The following is a 21,809-nucleotide window of genomic DNA, read 5'->3' as shown; positions in this document are numbered from 1 at the left end:
TATATAGCCATTCAAAATTGTGTACAAAATAGGGATAGATACATAACATGCAAATCAAAATACAGTAAACTGAATTTATATTTTTATTTTTTTATAAATTATACATTAACATTTATGTGCCAAAATCTCGATTTTCATAAAATTCTGTAATATTCCATTAGTGAGACTAATTATAGCAAAGAAAATAATGGCCATAAAATCAAACCAAATAACTCATCTACTGCAAAGATATTTGAAAGATATCTTCCAAGAAAGACTAAAATAATCACATTTGCACAAATATCCTAGAAGTATGTCCTAGAAATGTTAAACTACATAGATTTTAAAACACATCAATCAATGCATGCCATAGTAACACCAAAATAAATATATAAATTAAAAACTAGTATTTTCTCATGTCCAGCATAAATCAGAAATATTTGCTCAGAAATCATATGAAAATAGCTATCCTAACTCACTGTCCTATAACTTTGATTCTCTGAAAATGCCTATCCTAACTCACTGTCCTATAACTTTGATTCTTATTTTGTGTCTGTCTTAATACCTAAGAAGTAAACTATAGTTGGAACATACCTTCTGTATGTGTACAGTCTTAGAAAATGATGTTGAGTTTTTAGATTATTGAACTGTCCTCTACTTTATTGTAGCTGAATTTTTAAAATTTTAATTTTTAAATCTTAAGATGTCTCTTTTAGAAAAGAAGTTGGAAGAGCTGAGGTAGATAGAATTGTTCATTTACAAATTAATTTGAAAGTATATCCTTTAGAGAGCTTATTCAACTTTGATTCCATTTTATATAATATTTGAATGAATGTGTTTTAAATCTGGAATGATTTTTATCTTCTGAGCAATGGGAAATATTTTTGGTGGTAATTGAGTACTTTCAAGTATTATGGGTTACTGATGTGATGTAAACATTAGGAAAAACATGTTATTACATCAGTTCATAGTTACTTATTGATTGACATTCTCAGTGGAATAGCTTATTTTATAGGACTAAAGTGTTACGCACAAGCCTTCTTTTAACTCTCCAAGGCAGAATTTTTATTTAATATATAAAGTTCTGAATGGATGGTCACATAGTCTTGCTTAAACTGATCTATTATGATTATCCATCATACTGTTCTCAGCTGTAGTTTTAAGAAATTTCTTTCGTTATTAATCCTTTATTTACCTTCCGTTACCTTCCTCTTTTAAAGGCCATACAGCTGGGATTCTATCTGTGGTGATCAACTCCAGCCTTTGGATAATGAAGATTTTCTGTATAAAGATAGATTTAAATCAAATCAAGCCATAGGATTTATTTTGAAAAAATTTTGTGTTTTTAAGAGTTGATGGTTATATATATGGTATGGCCAAAACAAAGAAAAGCCTTCTAAAGAAGTGTATTACTGCTGCTCCTGCAATTAGTGGAAGAAAACCGTATATGTTTGTGACCATAGTATAAAATGTGCCTCTTTCCAAGGAGGTAAAAATCATGCAAATTTTGTCAGCAACTCTAAAAAGCATTAGATACATATAGAGCATTTCATTTAGATTCTTTCTTGATCTGTATTTTTCCTGAGTTATTTCTAACTTTATATTATTTTCCTGTTGATTTAACAGTGAAATCCTGTCTCTGAATCTACCCTTATTTGCCTCCGTTTTCTAGATTTTTCTGCTATCCTTAAGTAATTGCCATGGGCATTTCATATTCCTAGAAGGATACTGCCTCACTTCAGCGTTATCCTGGTTTATTAATTTATTGCATTATTCAGCAGTCACTGCAGGGACCCGGAAGAATAACAAAGTTTCTGTCTTCATAAAGCTTACAATCTTGTGGAGGCAGCAAACACAAGTAGCTCTGATTGGATGCAAATTGAAATATTTAATAGAGTCAGTGTGGTATTAGTACATAATAGAATGAGTAATTCATCAAGAAAAGGAGAAATTGGGAGGGTTTTATGGACCAAAAATATAGCATGAGCAAATGTAATAAAGTATATACCATGTTTTAGAAGTGACAGATTTTCACTTACAAGTGACATACAGGGTAATTGGGAAAATACGAAATGTAATGATGCTAGAAAGAGCTATTAAAAGACAAGATCTTAGAACTGCTATTCTCCAAGGAGTGTGAATTTTATGCAGGCATTCTTAGACTCCTTTAGGATCAAACATGAACTTAAAAGTATCGGTAACCATCTCATATTGTGGACCACATTTTAGTTGTTTGGCTTTCATCAGATCATCCAAGGAGTGAGTTAAGAACCCTTGCTGTGAAGGATTCATGAGCTGTTTTTAAGCAGTTACATAAAAACGACCAGATTAGTTTTAAGAAAAATTAACTGTGGCTCCAGAGTATGCTGGAGAGGTGAAAATGGAGACTAGGAATACCAGATAGGAGACTGTCTAAGATAGATATAATTGTAAATCTAAACTAGGAACATGAAATGAGAATGCAAAGTAAGAAATATGGGGAAAATTATACATAAAGTAATAGGACTTGGCATCTTAGTGATAGGATTGCTTATGAAGAGGGAAGCATGTGGAGGAGTCCACTAGAGAGTAGGAAATTCAGCCTACTCTTGGGCAGGAGTTCTGTGGGGTTGTGAATTCACAGACCAGAGGTGTGATATTTGAAACACTGGCTTAAGCTTTTCCAGTTATAAGAGAGCAAGAGGATTAAAGCATTGACATAAAAATATAAGCAGTGCACATTCATATTGTGGATAAAATAAATAGAAATTGAGGATTGAATAAATAAAATTAGAAATGGCTGTTCAGTCCAGTAGTTAACATAATATTATTCACGAGAATAGGTATAAATCAAATTACAAGGAATCGGGGGTATAAATGTGATAAGAGCACACTTCTGCTGTTTAAAGAAGTGTGCCATGGAAAGGAAGAAGAAATGGGATGGTAGTTTAGGAGTAAAGCAGGACCGAAGACGGAATATTTTCAGTGAAGCAGTATGCATAATCATTAAGAGCACGGGCTTCAAATCCTCTCAGCTTCCACATTTGTAATGGACATAATGATAATAATACCTATCTAAGGCTTTTGTGAAGATTAAATGTGTTCATACATGGAGAACTTTGTACAGTGCCTGGCATATAATGAATGCTTGCTACATGTTAACTTGTATTTATTTCTGAGTCCTAGAATTGATTATGATGGATTAGATTAAGAGTATGGTGGAAATGTTGGAGCGTGGAAAATATAGAGATAGTTTTAGGTCCATTGTGAGGACTAGAAGGGATTTTTATCAAGTTCACATGGAAATTGAGGTGCAGAGTTGGAGCCAAAACTGAAATCATCAGCTTTACAGTCTTTATTCTTTCTTTTCACCATTCTGTGTTGTTACGAAGAAAGGGAAAAAGAACATGAGGACTTTGAAGTTGGTTGAAAAAAATCTGAGAGAGTTCCAGTCTGAATATTATAAGATTTGCTGAACATATGGAGGTTGAAAGTAGGATAAAGGACTTAAGTCTACTGAATTTGTTGGGAACTCTTTGGAAAATGGAGTAGGAAATCAGGTAAAAGTAGATAACAAAATATCTGTAGAATTTTACTCTAATACTTATCCAACCCATATGAAAGCATAGACACACATAAGGTTGAATTTGTCTAAGTCTGGAATTACAGTGTTAAAGGAATAGTAATAGCACATGAACAGAGTATTGGGCCAAAAGGCTTAGGCTATATGGTAAAGTCAAGCCAAAGGAGAATAGAAAGGGAACTGGTCACTATAAAGGCCAAAAGTGGGTTCAGTGTTGCGTGGTAATAGGATCAAGAAGAGTGAAGTCAGGAAAGGGGATTCAAAGGTTAAATGAATGGCCATTTAAAAAAAGAGAGAAGAAAAAGATATAGCAAAAGAAGTTGCTAAAATGGATTGGTATAGTAAAATCCATCAAAGTAAAAGTTTTTAAGAAATCATGAGACTGTAGTATTGGAAAGATCACACAGGATTATGTAGGTAGGGACTAAGGGAGTAGAAGGGAATAACACCAGATGCCAAAGGCTTTATGTAAGGAAAGTGTCCCAGTGACCCAGTGGCTATTTTGATGAGAAAGATTGTGGTATGATTAGATGGCATTGACTTCAAAAGCTGCCCCCATCAATGGTGGTAGAGCAATAGTGTGAAAGTAACATTGGGTGGTGAGGTAGAATGATGAATAATGCATCTTTTTTCTTCCCTTTGGGAAAGATTTAGGGAGATAAAAATGACTTTTTGAGAGGGATGTAGAAGAAGTTTCATTAGAACAGAGGTAAGCTTTTAATTAAAAAATTTCTCTAAGGAACCAGCTGAACAAAAATGCAGTTGTTAATGGTAGAAAAGAGAATGGATTCTATACAGAAAAATTGGAATTAAAGGAAAGGTTGGCGGAAGAGGATTGGATTGTTGAGGAAAGAATAGCAGTTGTCATTCTTATCTAAAGTAAAATTTTTATTTTCAGATCAGGAAATAAAATATAAAAAATGCTGTCCTCAGCCAGGACCCCATACAAGTATCCCCTCAATATCCATGGGGAATTGGTTCTAGGAACTCCCCTGCCTCCTGTATACCAGAATCCATGGATGCTCAAGTTCCTTATATAAAATGGTATAGTATTTGCATATCACTTATGCACCACCTCCTGTATATACTTTAAATCATCTCTACATGTAATACCTAGTACAACATAAATGCTTTGTAAATAGTTGTTACACTGTATTGTTTAGGGAATAATGACAAGAAAAAGTGTATATGTTCAGTACAGATACAAGCATCATTTTTTTACCCCTGAATGTTTTTGATCTGAGGTGGTTGAATTCACAGATACAGGATCCAGGGATATGGAGGGCCGCTGTACTTTAAGAATTAGAAAAAGCCTTAGAGTCCCACCACCAGTCCTCTTCTGTTCATTAGTACACAAGATTGATAACTACCAGATGTCTTGAAGATGGAAAAGAAGACCAAAAGAGAAATAATATAAATGTCTTTGGCTGGAAGTTTTAGAATGGGAAATGGAAGGATAAAACAAGTCCTACGTTCTTAAAAATCATAGATTAAACTGTCACAGTTTTAAGGTCACCTAAGGATAAATGATGACTAAATGTACTATGAGATCCTGGAATAAACAAAGGATATTAGGTACAAACTAAGGAAAGCTGAATAAAGAATGAACTTGAGTTAATATTATATCAATACTGGTTAATTAATTGCAACACCATACTAATGTATTAATAATGGGGGAGGAAGTGGGGTGCTCAGGTCATAAAAGAAGCCTGTAAAGTTTTCAGGTTTTCTGTAAATCTAAAACTGTTCTAAAATAGAAAGTTAATTAAAAATTATAGAATTTGTAAATGATTTAAAATAAATTAATAAGTATAATTCTGTAGTTGAATCAGGCAAAGTTAGGGATGCCTATATGTTTCAGTGAAATATGAAATGAAGGGAAGAGGGTTGGGTACATAATTTATATCACTTCTTCCCTCTGGACTTTGGGTCTCTATCATATACATGGCTGGGTGTCCGTCAGTTTCAGTGGATGAAGGGTTAGTAATAATACAGTGTCAGAACTAACACAAGAATTTTGTAAAATTACTGATACTCAAGATGTCTGGTTGGCCCACCTGATGGGGATCGTTTCATATGAATAGGATCCCTGCAACACCTTCTTCAACATAGGACAGTTTACAAAGCTCTTTTACATTATTTTATTCTTATAACAATCTTGGGAGTAAAACAGGCATTTTTATCCCTCCTTATCAATGTGCTTAAAAGTGTTTTTTCCAGTATACTTGCTGCCTTAGCTAAAGATTTTAATAATAAAAATTAAAATTACAACTTTTTTATAGCTAAAAGTAATCTAAATATTAGAGTCAGTGTATGTAATGTATGTAACACATTTTATATAACTCTTACAAAGGGACCATGGTAAATTTATTGTCTTTAATAGCTGAGAGTTAATATTTATATGAAAAATACAGCGCAGATTTTTTTCCAGAATTTATCATTATTGTATAAATAGTGCATCATGAAATATTTTGTAGGTTTTTATATTTTTATTGCAGCCGACAACATTTAGATTAAACCTAAGAAAACATTATACCTGATTGACCAAGTAATTTTTCAGAGAAGAGTATGCTGAGGAAAATTGTGGAATTTATGCTCAGAGGCATTAAAAGTCCAATAAAAACTTAAGACTACTCCAGTGATTCAGAACTGTGTAAAGGTAGCTTAAGTAGTTTTTTTAGGATATCAGCCCAGGGGAGGAAATATGGTAGAGAAATAGATACTAGTGGCATTAAGGATAGATGGCGACTGCCCCTTATCTCTTAAAGCACTCTTGCATCATACTATAGGCTGACCTACTACCTGACTTAGTAGTACAGTGGCCCAGAATGGTGGAAGTAAGTGGACAAGTTAGGAGACTATCAATTAGCGTTAGTAAGGACATTTGGGGTCCTAACAGCTTACATTCTACTTTTGGGTAAGATTTCCATTACCTCCTTATTAGAAAGAGGTAAATTGTATCTATTTTGAACCCAAATTTTTCTCACTGGAAAATTAGTAGTCTTAATTTCACTTAAGCACCATATTGTTTATTAAAATATAGCATTCTCTGGCCTTTTTTTTTTTAATGTCTCTTGGGGCTACCACACTAAAAAAGGGCTTTACCCTAGATATTTTAATTCTAAATTATCATTTTAAATTCATTTTAATTATTTTTAAAATTCTCACCATTTTTCCATGATAAGGCTTGATGTTATGTTCTAAACAATATTATGACACCAAGTCATCTCCAGTGTAAAACCCAGATTTCAAGAAAAAAATGTATTTTAAAAACAATTATTTCTTAATATTTAAGGCTTTTTTAGGTAAGTTTTTCTCACCTTTAAACTTTTTGGTGAGTAATTTTTATTGGATTGTTTAATTGTATGTTGGTGGCACGGTAAAAGTATCTCAGAAGAAATAATTCTTCATAAAAATGAAGTATTAACCTTAGGCTTGTATGTTTAGATAGATATTGAATTTAAGTAGATTGATAAATTTGTATGTATTTTATGAATTAGTAATTTTTCTTGTGATGTCAACAGGGAAAAATGAATAATAGGTGACTTGGAACTATAAATTTTGAAAGCGTCAGTGTATAATTTAACTTAGCATTCTTTTTAAAAAATACAAATACATATTATGTATTGTATATTATGTTATATAACATAAATATGTATTATAACATAAATATAAAATGTAATATAAATATATAAATTTTGGAAGTGTCAGTAGTGTGTACTTTAACTCAGCATTTTATTTTTTACTAAATCTGTCATATATTACAGTATTTTCTTTTCTTTGAAGTGAGTAAATGCATCTTTTAAATTCCTATGTACTTTTTTGAGCACTCCATATGTACAAAGCATATGTATATGATAGAGGTTTACATAATGTTTTCCAGAGATCTTTGGGCGTTCCTGAGACCTCAAGGAGGTCTACAAAGTGAGAACTTTTAGGATAATACTAAAATGTTTTTTGCCTTTTTGATTCTCATTCTCTTAGTACAGTGGTGTTCCCTACATCATTCTGAAGACTAATAGAATGTGTGAAAGTGTGACCTGTGCCTTAAGAAGTTCTTGGTTTTAATTTCTGAAGTGATAAATATCAATAGATACAGCCCACGTAAGCGAGAACTTTGTGGTCCTCAGTAATTTTAAGAGTGTAAAAGGGTCCTGAGACCAAAAAGTCTGACAGCTTTTTCACTGTAGGATACAAAGTTCCAGACAATTCTAGTAGATAAATGGGAGATACAGAGTATTTTAATAAACAGTAGACTGTGTTTGGAGTCAAGAGATGTACAGAGAAAATGCTTGTGATCTGATTTCTGAGATTATTTTGATTTTGGCAGCTAATTACAATTAGTTTCTCAATTAAGTCTTTCTGGCTTAGTGAGCACTGAGAATCACTTCTTGACTGTTAGAAGTGAAAAGAAACCAGAAATTAAACTGGTTTAATTTTTTATTGTGGGAAAGAGTGGGTCCTATATTTTTGGATTTTTTTATTTTAAGAAAGTCTTTTTATTGTTAAAAGGGAACATGAGGCTGGGCGCGGTGGCTCACGCCTGTAATCCTAGCACTCTGGGAGGCTGAGGCGGGCAGATTGTTTGAGCTCAGGAGTTCAAGACCAGCCTGAGCAAGAGCGAGACCCCGTCTCTACTAAAAAAAAATAGAAAGAAATTATCTGGACAACTAAAAATATATATATATATAGAAAAAATTAGCTGGGCATGGTGGCGCGTACCTGTAGTCCCAGCTACTTGGGAGGCTGAGGCAGTAGGATCGCTTGAGCCCAGGAGTTTGAGGTTGCTGTGAGCTAGGCTGACGCCACGGCACTCACTCTAGCCCGGGCAAAAACTCTGTCTCAAAAAAAAAAAAAAAAAAAAGGAACATGAGGCTCAGTACTGAACATTTTTTCTTCTGTATGCCACGTATTGCAGTTGGTAGTTTTGCCTTTTTTTTGGGGGGGGGGGCATCAGCTGGATCTCATAAAGACTATGGAATTTAACAGAATTTTTAAGTTACTTTTTCTACTTAAAGGTAGCTAATTAAAGGCAGGAAAACAAGGGGATGATTTGACAATATAATGACTACATCTGGCGTTTCCACTATTATTAAATAATTGTGTTGTTGTTGACTTAGGTTAAATGTTCTGTGCATTCAAGCAAAGCTATCTGAAAATACTGAAGAACAATGTTAAAAATTAAGTGTGGAGAAGTCACTTTCCTAGAGTATGCAAGTTACAGTGTATGTGTGTGCGTGCGTAGGAATTAGGAGTGTATCTTTATACTAGCACTTGGTAACGAATGAACTTATCCATTAAATGTTAAATGGAAATGACCTGTGAAGTGTAAAGCTGTAGTATTTAACATGGAGAAGTTAGTAATGCAGTAGAATAGTTGATTGAAAAGATCCACACTGGTGTATCCAAGGAGTCATCAAAGACTACTGTACATTAGTAAATATTAGACTTCGAGACTTTTCTATTTTAAAGTTAGATCCTTATTTCTGAGATTTACTTTAAAAATAAAATGAGTGAGTGGATGAAACAAGATTGCCCATGAGTTGTTGTTAAACCTGTGTAATGGGTATATGGGGGTTCATTAGTCTAATCTTTTTACTTTTATATATGTTGGAAACTTTCCAAAGCAAAAAGTTGTATCAAAAAAAAGAAAAGGGGAGAAATAGGAAAAGAAGAAGCTCCTAAAAAATGGCATGGGAAAAAAAGCTGTAATATAAACTCATCCAAAGCAAGAATATTAAATGAGAACCATATGATTCCACTGATACAGTGCTTGGAGAGAAGGCATAAAGGCTGAATTATAGAACAATTTGGAGGAAAAACTTAGGTTAAGGGTTGTGAATATTAAAGACTGCCAGTATTCAGACTGCCAGTGAAAGGTCATAGTAATTTCTGTAAAGTAAAAAGGTCAAAAACTTAACTAAAAGATTAAGATCTCTGAAACCAAAGGTAACAACAGATGCTTATGAAATGCTCAAGAAGGCTGGAAAGAGAGAAGAAATAAAATGTGAACTTACCGAACGACAGTGGTAAGGGCCAGGTATGTCATGAAATCAGCTTCATTTAGTTTGGGTGTTGTTCCTTTATCATGGGAAGGTAAAAAAGAAAAAAAACATGTAATTAATTTCTTTAGTGAACTAACATTTATTGAAAAATAAACTGGTATGTAAGAATTTTAGGGATGAAAGTATTCTGAGTTCATTTGTAATTGAAAAGTGGATAAAGGGTGCTAAGACAGAAGAGAATTCTATCTAGAATAAATGACCGAAGGTATGGAAGACCTAAAGATAATAGGACAACAATAAGACTGGAAACTAGAAAAATATTAATAGAAATAAGAAGGAAATGGTAAAACACATTGGCAAAGGATAGGAACATACTGAAATAGAAAGTCTGTTACATAGTGACGGTTTCTCTTGCTTTCTACTGGGAGGGTATTGTACTGGAGAAACTTATTATAACTACTCAAGTGTAGAATTAAGGCAAACACATTTTGCTAAGCTTTTCTTTAGGTTATTTGCATGAATTAAATAATGTTCAGAGTGACTTGTCTCGAGGAACTGAAGGATTTTACTGTATTTGTTTCATAGGTGTGATTATTTGATTTCAAGTGTGAGTTTATAAAGAAGATAGCACTTGTAGAAAAAAGTATGAATGCTATTATGTCGAAGGTGATTTTTTTACATTTGGCTTCTCAGTATAAACCATGGGAGTGAATTTTCTGAGTCTCTGACTTGGAAATATATTCTTTATGCTTTGTTTGCTTTTCCTTAGGAAATGGAGAAATGCATATTTAATTTTTAACATACAGGTATGTATCTTAGCTGAAATAATTAATGGTTTTGTTGAAATAAATTATCTTTCTCTACTACACATCAGCAAATAATTTTTATAAACATAAAAATTAACTTTCAGGAGCCATTTGGAATGGTCAGCCGTAAGCCATGCAGCCATCATGCTTAAATTGGTTTTTATAAATGACTTGTGTGTGTTTCGTAAAATATACTTTATTTTAAAATTAGGGCTTCCTGTTGCAGCTGTTCCAGGAGCTCTGAGTCCTTTGGCTATTCCAAATGCTGCTGCAGCAGCTGCTGCAGCTGCTGCTGGCCGAGTGGGTATGCCTGGAGTCTCAGCTGGTGGCAATACAGTCCTGTTGGTTAGCAATTTAAATGAAGAGGTTAGTAAAATAATTTCTAATGTTTATTCTTTAACTCCATTTCATTTGTGAAAGTTTTTCATGTTTATTTCATTTTGCACTTGCCTTTCTTTTTATGTACATTCATTAGTCAAAGTATTTTCTGTATGTTTCTACTTCTGAATAAAATCTATATACTTGTTTAGGTAATACTTTATTTCCTTAGACAGTCATATCTCTTTATATCTATATATGTATATTTTTTTAACCTAACTACCTATTTTTCCTAAGAAAAATATGGTGAAGTACTGTAGTTTGGCTTTTTATCTTTTTGTTGATTTCAAAGGCAAATGTGATCTAATTTGCAAATTTAACTGTAAAACAATTTTGCTCTTTGCCTTTTCTAATTATTTGCTTGTTCATTTCATGCTTATGTGTCATTGTTTTTTTTTAAATCTTATTTTATGTGAACTACTCTAATACATTTTTCTTTGAAGGTTCTTCCAAAGATCTTGACGAGGCACTCTTCCAGTCTTTCTTAGTAATTTTTTCTTTGCAGTTATTAGTTATTGTCTTCTAAAAATATTTTTCAACTTTATTCCCCTTTCCCTCCCCCCCCCGTTGAATAAAATTTATTGCTAAGTTATTTTATTTAGTTGTACATTTTATGTCTGGTATATTTTATTTTGATTGCTATGAAAGCTGGTATGAAATGTGGGAAGCTCAATGTATCAGTTTATGATGTCTAATTTGAATATTTGTTTCATTTTTAATTGGCCTGTTAATATGAACATTAAGCTTATTTTATCATTTAATACTATTATCATTCACAGTTCTGCATGCTAAAATGTTTGAATCAGAGTGCCTTTGTTTTTATTTTAAGACTTTTGCCTGCATTTCATAACCAGCCATGCTTATGCAGTTAAAGTTCAAAGTTTAAAATTCCTATGCATGCTTTCCTTCCCTATGTTGAGATGAAATGCTGTAATTTACTCTTTGATATAGATGTACTTTACCCATATTTGTCTTGGATGACTACATTTTACTCAGTTTTTCTTGTACAGTACATAAACCAACCATTTTCTGACCAAATTCCTGCATTTCCTATGTACTGACCTATATTTTATTTTTTTTTTTTTGTTCCCCAATTCCTTATTTTTTTCTTCTGCATTGCTGTTTCCCTTCCCCATTTCATCCTTTTCCCTGTGTGTTCACCTTCCCTTTCCTTGTCTTTTCCCAAATACCCATTCCCTTCCCTGTCTTATCCTTTATTTTCCTTGTCCTTGTCTTCATTCCCTGTCTCCATTCCCTATGTTCATGCTTCTGTGCTTGAACAAATGTTCCTCGGACCAACTTGCCCCAATTAACCGCCTTGAACCATGATCCATGACCACCTCACCATTCTGCGGGAACCACCCTTCGTTATGGATGATCTGTTCATCTCCGCTCTTCCTCGACTCTTCTCTCTTCTTGTCTTACGCTGCTTGCTCTTCTCTCCTTCTAAAGATGGTTACGCCCCAAAGTCTGTTTACCCTCTTCGGTATGTTATTGTTAGCACTATACTTTTATTATTGATTTGATTTTTGTTTCACCTTAATTCTTATTTGTAGCTAGCACTTTGGCTTAAAGTTGAATAGTAAATCTTTTGCTATTTTTCTTTGCTATTTAAAACTCTCCATAGACACAAAATTTGTTTTAATGCATGCTGATTTATTTTGCATGGTCTTTAATTTAATATCATTCACATAGCTTTGAGGGTTTATCAAAAATTATTCTTTTCAAAATTCACTGTTCAAAATCTTGATCTTCTGTATTCATTTGTGAGAATGATGAGATTGAATGAGTGATCATGTTGATGTCTGAATGTTTCATTGATATGTCAGAAAGATAATCTTTAGCTGACTTGCGCATAAAATTAATTCCATTTTTGGATTACCTCTCTGTGACTCCAAAAAAGGTGTTTATGGAGATGTGCAGCGTGTGAAGATTTTGTACAATAAGAAAGACAGTGCTCTAATACAGATGGCTGATGGAAACCAATCACAACTTGGTAAGACTAAACTATGTGTTATCTATACATCTTCAGTTCTGATTTCAAATACATAGTCCATAGAATCCTGATTAATACACATTATTTTAATTCTCCTAAAGTCATTTATTGTACGTATTTGGCTAAACTTAGTAATGGAAAGAGTCACATGGAAGATGCCTTTTAGAGATACCAAGTTCTTACAAAATGAAAAACCTGTGCCAAAAGCACTGTTGTTAATCCCTTTGGGAATCTTAAGATGTACTTGAGTCAAGTTACACTTAAATCATTAGTTAGATAAATAATTGGTGATTTTAATTAAACTTACATCTCATTTGACTTCATACACAGTCATGTCACATAAATCTGGAATATAACTGCATACAGTAGTGATTGACTATAAATATTAGTATGTTCATCACTTACAATTCTGTTCATTGAGATTAGGGATGACGGTGCCTTAGACTGTATTTACATTGTTAATTTTGAAATTTGCCATTTTTGATGTAAGAACTAGTATATTTTTGCTGTTATATGAAACTCAGAGATGAACAACGTGATATACTAGACCACCTTTGGCCTTTGGAATCATAAAAGTTGGAATTTCAAACAGTAAGTTTAAACTTTAGTGTTCTTGGCAATGATCTTAGCAACTCAGACAAGGCATGAAACTATTCATCTGGTTCTCCATTTTTATAATGGTGATACCTATTTTAAATGAAAGACATGTAAGACTGATGATATGTCATATACATTGTAAGTAACCATTTGACAGTGCTTCATAGTCAACAGAACATTCTTAAATATGTCATTTTTTTTCTTGTTACCATTTGAGATCTGGGTGTCATTACCATCATATAAATAATGGATACAAAATCATTACGGTTGAGAATTTCCTAAGATAAAAAGAAACCAAATTCCTCTGGGTAGTTTTTTTGGTTTTATGTAAAGACTATTTTAAATAAGTGGTATTTTAATTTTTACCATACTTGTATTAGTGTACTTGGAGTCTGCTTGGGCTGCCATAAAAATACCACAGACTGGGTGACTTAAACACCAGAAATTTATTTTATCAGTTTTGGAGTCTCAGATCAAGGTGCCAACAGATTTGGTTTCTGATGAGGGCTCTCTTCTTGGCTTGCCTACAAGCCATCTTCTCTGTTGTGTCCTCACGTGGCCTTTTTGGTGACAGAGATCTCTGCCTCTTCTTACAAGGACACCAGTTCTGTTGAATTAGGACTCTCCCCTAAGACTTCATTTAACCTTGAAATTACCTTCTTAAAGGTCCCATCTTTAAATACAGTTACATTTGGGAGTTAGGGCTTCAACATACGAATCTGGGGAAACACAATTCAGTCTGTTACATTACTTATATTTGGAAATCATTTATCCCCAATTTCTTAAGATACTATCACTAAAGTTTTGACTTGCTATTAATAGTAGCCTGGTTTATAATTTTTGGACTTTATGTAGTGGTTAATAATTTATTATTTCTCATTGCTAGGTAGATACTGCTTTCTTGAAGTGTATGACCATAAAAATAGTATTCACACCATCTCAGTGCCTGTAAAACACGCACATACACTCACAGTCAAATCCTACAGGAAACTCTAGGATGTGGTATTGAGAAAAATGAGACTTAAAAAAAAAAATTTTTAATTTTGGTTTTTGGACTCTGTCCTCATTCTTTCTGGTTTTCATGGGACTCTAGTTGGAAATATTCATTGCTTTATGTTACAGGCAGATGTCTTTATGTTTAAGAGGTAGCATGGGAGAAATAAATGACAAGGGAAACTAAGAGAGGATATAGTCAGCAGTGTTTAAATGTGAATGAGATTGTTGCAGATCTTACAGGCGATGTTAAATCATTTCACACCAGAATTTTATAATTTTCAAACTTTAAGATGTTTCTTTGATAAACTTTGTCCCATTAGCCTATTTAATTGATACAGTATTTTTTCAATTGAATATTTTAAGAATAATAAAATTTGTAAATTTTCATCTTAAAAGCAGTATACTTATCTGCACAGATTTTCTGAAAAAAATAGTTCCTTTAGGGTAAGAATAATTGTCTAGATTCTTCAATTTATGTTTTTACCAACTGCTTATAAAATGCCTCTGTTTTTAATTAAATATATAACTGTCATCTCAGAAGTTAAACTGATTTAGTTCTTGTTCGTAACCTTTACCTACTAAATTATATCTATAAAAGTGTTCTAAGAATGAGTGGAAATCATATTACCCTAGTGTTATGGCACTTGAGAAGTTTTTAAGCGTGTGTATGTATTCACTTTTAAGTATGTGTATACATTATTGTCATAAGTAGTTAGTAATAAGTCACACTTTGAAGCATTGTTGGCCTCACAAAAGAGAGATCTTAAGAGATCTTCCCTCCAAAAACAAAGAAGGGAAGGAGGGGAAAACAGCAAATGAAATTATGATAGAGTCAAGACCTGATGCATCAATAATAATGACAAATGTGAAGGAATAAATTCATCAATTAAAATATTGTCAGATTTGATTTTTGAAAAGTTCCCTGTATGCTCTTTGCAACAGACGTATGAAGCACAAGATGTGGAAGGATTGAAAGCAAAGGGATGTAAAGAGATGTATTGGGCAGATAGTAAGCCAAAGAAAACTCACGTGACTTTGCTAATTTAAGCCAAATGTATTGATAAAAGATTTAGTTCACCAGGAAAATACAACAGTTTTATGTATGTATGTCTAGTGAAATAACTTCAAAATGTATAAATCATAAATGGATAACGCTGCAGGTAGAATTGAGTAAATCTATCATAGTGGTGGATTTCAACCCACTTTTCTGAATTATATGTCAAGCAGACCAAAAAAAAACAAAAACAAAGATACAAAATGATACAACACAATTCTCTGTTAATGCATCCAGCACATTTTTTTAAAGCACATATGGAACATTTAAAAAAATTGATCATATACTAAACCATAAAACAAGCTTCAATTAATTTCAAAGAGTAAGTATCATACAGACCTCATTCTCTGTTGCAAAGTTAGAAATAATAACAGAAAAATACATTTAAAGTCTCCATGTACCTGGAAATTTAAAAGCAACTCCCAGTGTTTCATGGGTCGAAGAGGTGGTTTTAATGGGAGTTTAAAATACTTAAAACTAGATATTGGAAGTACTATATGTAAATTAGATATCTGTGGTACAGTAAAAGAGGTCTTTTGAAAGAAAGTTTTAACTTTAAGGAAACAGCATAAACCCAAGGGAAGGAGATATTAAGGACTAGAATCAGTGGTATAGAAGACAAACAGTTGAGAGAAAAAAACGAAGCCAAAAGTTGAGTTCTTTGAAAAAGGCTAGTAATAAAATGGACAGGTGTCTGTTAAGATTAAGAAATGAGAGTGTGGCACAAGTAATATTTTGAATTATAAAGGGGAGAACTATTGATATAGCTCCAGTTCCACATTATATATACTTCTGTATCTGTAAACTTCTTGCTGTCTTTTGAATTTTCATAATTCATTAATATCTTCTTCAGAGATGGAATATGGTAAAGCTAAAAAATTATGTTCAGCCAAAAATGCTATTTCTACAGTGCAACATTGACTTTTTCCTCCTTTATTATTGCTTTGTCCGTTTATGCCATATTTATTGGAATAGTAGATTCCTAGTATAAGATTCTCATTGTTTTAAAAAGTGATTCATTTAAAATTAGTGATTAAGATACTTTCCTTCTGCTTTATTTTGTTTAATCCTTATATACCTCAATTTTTGGCAAAGTGTTTTGTTTTTTTGGGTTTTTTTTAAACTTAAAAACTTTGATATTTTAACTGCCACTCTATCCTCCCCTTCTTTAAGTCACTTCAGATCTTTTTGTGTTAACAATCAGCTGACTTGAATCTCTCTTATTACCTGGCTACTGCCTGAGGTAGCTGTTTGGTTATTTTGCTTTATTTTAATTCCATTCCTTTATCATCAGTCTCTTCTTTGTACAGTTACTGTGCATAAGACTTTCTATTTTCTTATTCCTACCCTTCATTATCTCAAAGCTCAGCTGTTTGTGCAGTCTTTTCATTGAGATGGCTTTCTTATGGCAACCTTAGTCTCCTTTATTCCCCAAACTCATATATTATAATATGTTATGTCTGAAGTATAGCACTTTATCATCGAAGCTTGTTCACTTAATAGAATTATAGGACTTTTAAAATGTTTTATAATTCAGTGGGATTATAAAAGGATTTTATGTACCATCACTATAGATAATTAAAAATTGGTTTTATAAATGTTAGTGTAAATTTATAAGTGTATGTGAAATGTACTGTAAGAAACTAGTGAGAGAAGATTCAGGCCTGAGAGATGATATTTTTTTTTTTTTCCCTGTTAGCCTCAGTTGAAAATAGAAAACTGTTACAAATATATAACAGTGTAGTGACATTCAGGAAGAGTAAACTTGTTTTTACAAATCAGGGAAGTTGTAAGTAAACAAAGAATTTAATTTTTTTTTTCCTGAATGGTATCTCATACTTTCACAGCATTATCCTTTTCAGATCTATTGTATTTAATTGGTTTATTTTATACATGTAAGTATGACAAGATTCATGGCTTTAACAAATTCTTGGTATCTTCTGTGTCAGAATGTGTACCATAGTGTACTAATTGTATTAGAAACTCTTGGAGAGTAGATTCTATTGTCAGTTTGAAGCATTGTCTTTACCTCTCTGCTGCTAATACTTTAATGCCTTTATCCAGTTTCATTACAATCATTTAGACCTTCAATTTAGTCAAAAGTGTATGACTTATTAAAAATGGTCTTTTTTAGTTGTTGGGACTGGTAAATAAAACATAAAACTGTTTCTAATATCAGATCAGTTCATTTAGTTTAAAAATAACCCAACAGCTACCTTAAGAAATAACTGTAATGTTCTGTGTTCACGCACTGCACTATGCGCCGGGGTAGAGAAAGTAATTCATGTCTCCATGTACTTTACAGTCTGAAGGAGAATATTGTAGATAATGACAATAAATTGTGATGATAAACTTAAAAAATGGTACAGAGTACGTCTAGTGAGGTTCTGAACCTTTCCAGAGGATAAAGAAAGGCCTTCCTGGAGAAGTGACTTTGAAGAATAAGTAGACTAAAAGGGAAAGGAAAGGACATAGGAAATTGTTATAGATAGAAGATCATGTACACAAGAATAAAAATAAGAGACACTTGCACTTAGTGTTAGGATATCTGTTTTGTATAGCTGGAGCATAAAGTGCAAGCAGTATAGTACTAAGATACCATAAATTCCACGAGGGCTGGGATTGTGTCTTATCTTACCACTTTATTCCCAGCACTAGCACAGTGATTGATATTGCACATCATTGATAAAAATCTGCTCAAAGAAGCTGAAAGTTATATGCAGGTTGAGTATTGCTTATCCAAAATGATAAGGGCCAGAAGTGTTTCAGAGTTGACAATTTTTCAGATTTTGGAATATTTGCATTATACCAGTTGAGCATCCCAAATCTGAAAATCCAAAATCAGAAATGCTCTAGTGGGCACTCAAAAAGCTTTGAATCTTAGAGAATTTCAGATTTTGGATTTTTGAATTAAGGATACTCAACCTGTATGAGGGTCAGATTGGAAAAAGTCTAAGCCATTTTAAGGAATGATAGACTTTGTCCCTAAGGTTTTAAGCAGGTAATGGCATGATTAAATTTATAATTTGCAAAGGTCATCAAGCTGATATGTATAGAATGGATTGAAAAAAATACAGAGAAATATCCAGTAGGAAGACAAATGGGGACACTGATTGAGTTATCCAGATAAAATATAGTAAAAAGTGGAGAAATGGAGAGAACATGAATTTGAGAGACAGTTAGGAGAAGGAATATTACAATAGCAATTAGGATGTGTAGCAGAAGGGAGAAAAAGAGAGATGACTATACTAAGTATCTTTCTTGGGTAGCTAAGTATATGATTTATCAGCAGGATTATTGAGGAAGGTGGATAGTCATAATCTGGATTTTTGTTCTGTGAAAGAAGCCAGCTTTTTTACCAGAATATCTTATCTACTACAAGTGAAAATGGGATTGAAGTCTTGTCACCAATGGCTATGCTAAATTCATGGTTTATTTTAAAGTCATAAGAAAATCAGATTTTAAACTATTATTTTTAAAATAAGAATTATTTTTGTTTTGAACTTTGATATTGTTTATTAATAAGCATTCTTTCTTTTTATAGCCATGAACCATCTTAATGGACAGAAAATGTATGGAAAAATTATTCGTGTTACTCTTTCTAAACATCAGACTGTACAACTACCTCGAGAGGGACTTGATGATCAAGGGCTAACAAAAGATTTTGGTAATTCCCCATTGCATCGTTTTAAGAAACCTGGATCCAAAAATTTTCAGAACATTTTTCCTCCTTCTGCAACCCTTCACCTGTCTAATATCCCGTAAGTATTTAGGCTGGAGTTTATTAAAGGTATATATTTTATTTTAATAAAATATAAAATTTATTATTAATCTTTGCTTCTTTCCCCCATCCAATTTTCCTAGTCCTTCAGTAGCAGAAGAGGATCTACGAACACTGTTTGCTAACACTGGGGGCACTGTGAAAGCATTTAAGTTTTTTCAGTAAGCAAGCTTCCTTGTCTTTAAATTAGTGACTTGATAGAAATAAAAGTTTTCTTCAAGTAGTTTTTATTCTTTTTGTTTATAGAAATTTTTGATTCTGGAATGGGCAAAATTCAAGTATTTAATGAGCCCTTCCTAGTTTTTATGAAGTATCTAATTTCATAATTTTGTTTCAGAAGAGATCACAAAATGGCTCTTCTTCAGATGGCAACAGTGGAAGAAGCTATCCAGGCCTTGATTGATCTTCATAATTATAACCTTGGTGAAAACCATCATCTGAGAGTGTCTTTCTCCAAGTCAACAATTTAAAAAGTGGGAGATGAAGATTGGGGTGAATCACATTGTTCGGTGTCATCACCTATTGACTGTTCAGAAAAGTGGGGACCAGAGTTTGATTTTTTTGTTAATTTTTTTTCTTTTTTTTCCCATGCTGTTATCATTCCTTGGTTATGAAATGAAATGGCATATGTAAAGGCAGAGTTATTAACTGCTGTATTTCATCTGTTCTATAGGGAAGCCATTTTGTCTGTTTAAAATTTCAGTTTAATTTTGCTTTCTTTTTTCAACTTAGTTGACATACGTGCCTTAAAAAGGAAAACTAGTGTTGCTATTGTGCATTTACTAGAAAAAAGGAATTGGTTGTCTAGGGCACATTGTTATATGGGAATTAAAATATGTTTAGGCAGGGGTGTGTAAAAAGGTTAAGTTTTTGTTTCTCCTGCTTGGAATTTATTTTGAATTATTGACTTGTCACATTATTTTCTATTTAATCAAATAAGATACATGCTACTGAAAGAATAAAGCAGCATTTTTAGGTTTCACTACCTTAGGCTTTATTGCTTTAAAAAAACATTGGCCTTTTGTATCTCACAATTCTGGTCTAGATTCAGTTATGAATGTAGGCATTAGTTAAAATTAACAAGATGCAGAGTATTAATTTCTTAAGACAACAAAGTGATTTCTGTAAGTTTGAGCCCTATGTGGAAAGCATTGTGGAATCTTAACCTTTTTGTACACACTCTTGTGGGACGTATCATATAAATGTCAGCACTAAGTAATGTCTTGTTTGTGGCTGAATATTTTTCGTAGATGTTTTTGAAGTTGACATGACTTATGTGCATTTAAATATATATTGCCATCCTTAGTTTGTAATTAAGATTTGGAATATGGTTGTGGATTTCTGAGCATGTGCAGACTGGTCTAGCTAGTTCAGAAACTGGTGCATGTATTTTTCAAAGATAAAGAAAGTGTACTGCGGAAATTTGCAGGAAGATTAATTTTGTGGCAGTTTTCTAAAACTGACAACCAGGTGGGACCAAAGTTTATGTGCCTTTAGTCTTAATTTACCTTGCATTGTAATATTCAGTTTTAATAAATCTTCAAAATATTTTGTATTTAGGAATAGATCTGACTTTAATAAAAACATGGCTCAGAATCTACAGGTCAAATTAATTTGAACAGTTCTTGTCAATCTGAATTGTTGATTCTGTTTAAATGACCAATACTTTTTGAAATTGATGTACTTAGTTTCAAGATTCATAGATTCTGTTATCTATGTAGACAGAATGGTCATGTATATTTTCTATTAGTTGAGTTTTTACATCTTTAGAAATGTAAAATTCAGTATAGTTTGAAAGCGGCACAATTAAAAATTAATTTTCTAACAAAGTTGGGAGGTTTGATGGTTGTTTAATTTCATTTTGTGTGTACTCTGCTTACCTCTGTAGCATGCTCAATAAACACTTCTGTAGCTCTGTATTCACCTTTTCTGTCTTTCTCTGCTGCCTTTTTCTCTCTCCTCTTCTTTGTTTTCACTCCACTGTGCTTCTGAATTCATGTTTATTCTCTGCCAGGGTGGGAAAGGAGTAATAATATTACAATTCCTATGGCTTTATACCATAAATAAATCTAGATGCTGTGAAAATATACCAGCTGGTTTTTTTTAATTTAAAAGATGATAACTGCTTTTCAAGAGGACACATATTAAACATTTCCCACCCTGTTATAATCTACTGCTTTAAAGACATAACTTTTATTGTAGCTTGTTAATTCTTTCTATCTCTTTTGTTGTTTTTCTTTTTTTTCCAGTAGATTTATGCACTAATAGATCTTTTGGATTTGCCATGCTCTCTTGCTGCAGTTTCATCTTTCATCTTTTGTGTCTGCTAAAGATTTCCTACTAATCTTAGACTACTTAAGTTAGTTAACAAAGAGTACTTGATGTTGGGAAGAAAGAGTATCATATCATCTGCTTTTGCCTTGGGTGGGAAGAATGGTATATATTCAAGCATTTAAAAACAAGGGTAATTGGCATTTAACAACTGGAAATGTTACTACTTTCACTTTTTAAAACAGGTATGATTAGGGTGCTATTCAAAATATTTTGGGCCACTTTTTCTAAATAGGTATACTGGTGTCAAATAACTTTGAAGTTATATATGTTCCTTAAGTTTGTTCTGTTACATCTCACAATTACACAAAACTTACACATTAG

General features: G+C 32.7%; 1 protein-coding gene across 6 annotated transcripts in view; it reads left to right on the top strand.

The window, feature by feature from the left end:
- The window catches only part of PTBP2 (polypyrimidine tract binding protein 2), a 78,576-nt gene extending 57,335 nt beyond the window's left edge, over nt 1-21,241 (top strand). For 3 of the 6 annotated variants that reach the window (XM_012661136.1, XM_012661134.1, XM_012661131.1), the window contains 6 exons: nt 10,579-10,718; nt 12,183-12,216; nt 12,634-12,726; nt 18,918-19,134; nt 19,238-19,315; nt 19,492-21,241. In XM_012661136.1, coding sequence (XP_012516590.1) covers nt 10,579-10,718; nt 12,183-12,216; nt 12,634-12,726; nt 18,918-19,134; nt 19,238-19,315; nt 19,492-19,624 — 695 coding nt within the window. In that variant the 3' untranslated portion in view covers nt 19,625-21,241. Of the gene's footprint in view, nt 1-10,563; nt 10,719-12,182; nt 12,217-12,633; nt 12,727-18,917; nt 19,135-19,237; nt 19,316-19,491 lie in introns of all 6 variants that reach the window. The other 3 variants (XM_012661135.1, XM_012661133.1, XM_012661132.1) reach the window with 3 other exon arrangements.
- Nucleotides 21,242-21,809: the final 568 nt, after the last annotated feature.

The sequence above is a fragment of the Propithecus coquereli genome, unplaced genomic scaffold (genome assembly GCF_000956105.1).
Source record: "Propithecus coquereli isolate 6110/MARCELLA unplaced genomic scaffold, Pcoq_1.0 Scaffold7, whole genome shotgun sequence".
Classification (NCBI taxonomy): domain Eukaryota; kingdom Metazoa; phylum Chordata; class Mammalia; order Primates; family Indriidae; genus Propithecus; species Propithecus coquereli.
Note: the sequence above shows the minus strand (reverse complement) of the source record. Positions and strands in the feature narration are given on the sequence as shown.